Below are 4,581 nucleotides of genomic sequence, written 5' to 3'. Positions count from 1 at the left end.
GGCTTACCTCTCTGCAGTGGAGAAGTTCTTCAGAACCACCATGTGCAGTAAGGGCTTCTCCCTTTGTCTCTGAGTCACGCTCAGTGTGGCTCAATCACCTGGCAGGTGCAGCAACACAGTCCGTTTCAGATGAATGACACTTAAATGAAAAGCATAATAGCAGCAAACATGTTCAAACGCTGCTGTGAAACAACACATAAGGGAAAAAAACATCAATGATGTAGCTACATAAAACCTTTTAAACTCTGAGCGGGATCATTATATGTATTTCACTGCATATAATTAGAAGAAACATGATGCTGCACATTATGACCAAAACCAGGAGAAAACAAACACGTCTCATTGTGATATTTGTTTGTTTTGCTTCAGCGATGGTAACTTAAATGCAAGCTCAGATAAAACAAAAAACTGAGGTCTAAGCCATGCACTTGGAAGTCTGGTTTACTGATAATGCTTCCAAAACCTCTGCCCCACAATTGAGGTCATGAAGACAAAAGAAAAAATTTAAACTGAAACCTAATCCCGCAGACATCTCAGAGAACAGAGGTCTGTTTTTAATATTCGTTGTTCTCTAAAGCCATCCCTCAGAGTCGTTCCTGCAGTGAGATAGACTTAAACTTCCAAGGGGTAGACTAGCTGTCTCTCCTATCACACACACAACTGGGATATTGGCTCTTCTTGGAAGGTTCTTCTGGGATCGTCTCCTTCTTGCTGTTTATTTTTCCCCAATTGCCAAAAAAAATTGAGAGAACAATAATCTTTTGTAAATTTTTCTTTTCAATTTTCTTTTACAGAACATTACTTTGTATTGCAGTTTCAGTTAAAGAGAAGACTTAAATCATTTTTGCTTTACATTATTTACAAAGTCACAGCTTTTTTGCAGATGAGGGTTGCATCTTTGGACATTCCTGAATTTATAAGCAGTATAGATCGATATTCCTCAGTTAACTTCCAATGATTACTTCCTTCAAACCATCAACTCTATTAGACCCCTTTTGATAAGACTGTTTAAAAAGTCCCACAATTAACTAATGTATCGATCTTAAATATGATAAATCTATCTTTATTACTAGGGTACCTACCAAGTTAAGATAAGTTTACTATTACTTAAAAAGCCTCTACTTGGCCCAGCTGTCTTAGCAAATTATTGACCAAACTCCAACCTTCTTTTTACTTTAGTTTATTTAGCAAATTCTAGTCAGTGCAGAAACGGCACTGGTGAAGGTTATGAATGATCTACTTATGCCTGCTGACAGTTGATTAATCTCTGTGTTTGTCCTGCTAGACCTCAGTGCGGCATTTGATACCGTAGACCACAATATTTTACTGCAAACATTAGAACATTTTGTAATTATTAAAGGTACTGTGCTGCAGTGTTTTGAATCATATCTGCGAAACAGATTTCCATTTCCTCATGAAAATGGGGAGTGTTTTCTATACAGAGCTCCACAGGGAACCGTGCTGGGACCAGTTCTATTTACTTTATACAGCCTTCCCTCGAATAACTTTCTGTTATTTGCATCACAGTCTTCTGATGCTAACTGAACTGAATATTTATGCACAATTAAAAAAATAACATTAAAAAAACAATCAAATACAAGTTCCAGCTGTATAATAATCATCCACATAATAAACAGTGTTAATTATTAATATTTTAACATCAGCTGCAACTTTGTTATAGATAATGTTCAAAGATGGTTTACAAACTAGTTATTAACAAATTCATGAATATTGCTGTCAAATTATTACTTATTACTTCTAGTAAAACACACTTAACAGTTGGTGGTTATGTGTTACTGATTTTTGCACTAGAATCTTCCTGCATTACAAGTGATGACCTAACCAGAAAAAAAACAACCTTTATTACAATACATTTTAGCATAAAAACAGATGGTGTTAAACACTAGGGTTAGCTTCTGAGAACGCCTCAAGTTCTGTTTTTTTAGCCATCAACTGTGGTTGTTTGAAAAGTACAAGTCCGTCCCCTGCAGGATCAGCGGTGCAGAGTATCCAGTGATTGTTGTCCTGTTCAGCTTTATGGGAATCCAAGAACGTGTGAGCTGTCAGCTCATACTCCTTGCCGTACATGGTCCTGCAAGGACACAACTGTTATGCACAGAAAAACGATAATTGGCATGCAGGGGACCGAACGTCACTTTTAACTGCCATTCTGAAGGCCGGAATCTATTAACAGCAGAAATGAATTCACATCTTGGTGGTCATTATTAAGGACACAACAGATGGTTGGTTTCACATGTTCTTATAGCGGCTGTGGAGCTGATTAGCTAATTGGACCTGAGTAGCAGTGCAATTTTAATGTCATTGTAGCAAAAATGTACTGTTTTCTTCTTTACTTGCTCCTTATGTATCCTACAGTATTGCTTGTTATTGCTAATGTGCTAACAGACATCTATGCTGATATCATAAATGCCCAACACAACTGGTTTGGAGTTACATTTGAAAAGAAAATTGAAAAATACCAGAGGACTTGATCACCCAGAACAGCAAGAGCCTGGTTTGTTTTGCAATGTACAATCAGCACCTTCACATTAGCCTAAAAAAAGCATAGACAAAACACAATTCTTAATGGCAGTGAAAGGAACATAATGCATTTATAACACTGATGCTGCAGCAGGTGTAACGTTTAACCAGGAAGATACAGTAAACACTTACAGGAACTGGCAGACCCTCATATTCAAGTCTTTCCTGGGGGTCAAAGTAAACTATCTTCCACCATGACAGAAAGGAATCGCTGTCTTCCAGGCTTACTTCTTGGAGGCGAGACTTTTTTGCACACTTTTAGGTCAAAATATATGATAATAGTAAAAATTCTCACAAAAAGGGGGAACATAATTATGTCATCTTGCACTAAAGTATGTACAGTATGTACAAATGCACAATTTTTCCATTATTTTTTCATTTAAAGCATTGTCACAGTTAGTTTTGCTGTAATTAATGTTAAAACTTAACTTACCTTTTGAAAACTTTGCAGGTCACTCGTCAAGTAAAGCTGAGGGAAAGAAAGGGAAAGAATACATGTAAATACAAGAAGCAATCATTCAAATTGTACATACATCCCATGTGTATATGAGACCCTGCTTTGATTCATGTTGTAACATTAGTCATGGTACTTCCATGTGTTTGTGGTTTTCCTTTCCTGTGCGTTTTCTGTTCACCCCGTCTATAGCTTGCTGTTTTTCTGCATCTGTTCTTTGTTCTGCTTTAAATTTTCCTGTTTCATTTTGAGCGTTATTCCCTTGTACTTTTTCATCCCTTCTGGGCTATTTTACTTCATTATCATCTTGAATGACTTTACCTGTGTCTCATTTATTCATCTTCCCATGTGCATTTAGTGTGTGTCTGCCCTTAGGCTTTGCTGGTTCATTATGTCGTGCCTCCTGTGAACCTTTCTCTATTTTGATTTTTGTTTTCTTGACAGGATATTGGATATCTACATTTAGACATAAGAAAAAAGCATGGCATGTTAAAAGTTCATTTAAAAAAGACTATAGCAACCTAGAAGCCATTTAAATCTTGCATTAAAAAAGGGGATTTATGGATGGCTAGATAATCCTGAGAAATATCTGTATGCAAGGGAGAAAGTCGAACACTCTCAGAAAGCAGTGAATTAAAAACCAACATGACTTCACATCTGACATTAATGCATGGCCTTAACCCAGTAAACACAGTTTGTTGCTATCGCCACAAATTCAAATTCAAACTCTCCTAAGGTAATGAAAAAAGCATAGTATAAAAAGCCAATGTGTTCTTTGGGACCTAACTCTTTAGAGATGGACTGAGGTGATGTGCAGAAACTATTTGAACCATCACAGTTTGAAATTGTTTTTCATCCTCTGGGATAAAGAAAAGAGGGACTGTTTCAATTTTTTTCAGCTTTCACTTTAAAAGCAAGAACCCACAGTAGTATAAGAGCGTGTAGTGTGTCAAGTGACCTACAAGGGTCCAGGTGCCAAACTAGCTTGACTATAGTCCACACCTGTCACAAATGGATCACACTGTGTTAAAAAGAACGCAACTTAGTGGTAATTGTTTTTTTCTTAGAAAGATAATAATTTAACCTTCCAGTAATTGGCACACTGACAAGATCAGGTTTTTAAAGGTAATGTCATAACTTATATAAAGCTACTAAAATACTATAATAAACAGACTGTTCATACATATTGGCTCATTTGTACAGGCCATCCTTTCTGGTATTACACTTCAACACTGTATCTACTACCAGTAATAAACACCTTAATAAATCCTCTAAACTCAACACATCTAGTTTAGATCAGTCCAAAGACATAACTGAAAAAACAGTGTTATATAATAATCAGTGCTTAAAAGACTTATATCCTCCTCTCATACCAAGAACACAACTGAAATAACTGACAATAACTGTAACAAACACACTAAAGGATTTTTATGTGGAAAATCACTGGAATGCCCATTCAAGATACTCTTTGTATTCAACATGTAATTAAAATGTGTATTGTGTGTGTGTGTGTGTGTGTGTGTGTGTGTGTGTGTGTGTGTGTGTGTGTGTGTGTGTGTGTGTGTGTGTGTGTGTGTGTGTGTGTG

At 36.5% G+C, this 4,581-nt stretch overlaps 1 protein-coding gene across 1 annotated transcript in view; it reads right to left on the bottom strand.

Moving 5' to 3' along the window:
* Window positions 1–1,164: 1,164 nt before the first annotated feature.
* The window catches only part of cfap161 (cilia and flagella associated protein 161), a 4,920-nt gene continuing 1,503 nt past the window's right edge, over window positions 1,165–4,581 (bottom strand). The window contains exons 5-8 of the mRNA XM_005933056.3: window positions 2,975–3,010; window positions 2,674–2,796; window positions 2,481–2,554; window positions 1,165–2,092 (exon numbers count right to left, since the gene is read on the bottom strand). Coding sequence (XP_005933118.1) covers window positions 1,897–2,092; window positions 2,481–2,554; window positions 2,674–2,796; window positions 2,975–3,010 — 429 coding nt within the window. The 3' untranslated portion in view covers window positions 1,165–1,896. The remainder of the gene's footprint in view (window positions 2,093–2,480; window positions 2,555–2,673; window positions 2,797–2,974; window positions 3,011–4,581) is intronic.

This window comes from Haplochromis burtoni, unplaced genomic scaffold, assembly GCF_018398535.1.
Source record: "Haplochromis burtoni strain Fernald_Lab_line unplaced genomic scaffold, NCSU_Asbu1 Contig_164, whole genome shotgun sequence".
Lineage (NCBI taxonomy): Eukaryota > Metazoa > Chordata > Actinopteri > Cichliformes > Cichlidae > Haplochromis > Haplochromis burtoni.
Note: the sequence above shows the minus strand (reverse complement) of the source record. Positions and strands in the feature narration are given on the sequence as shown.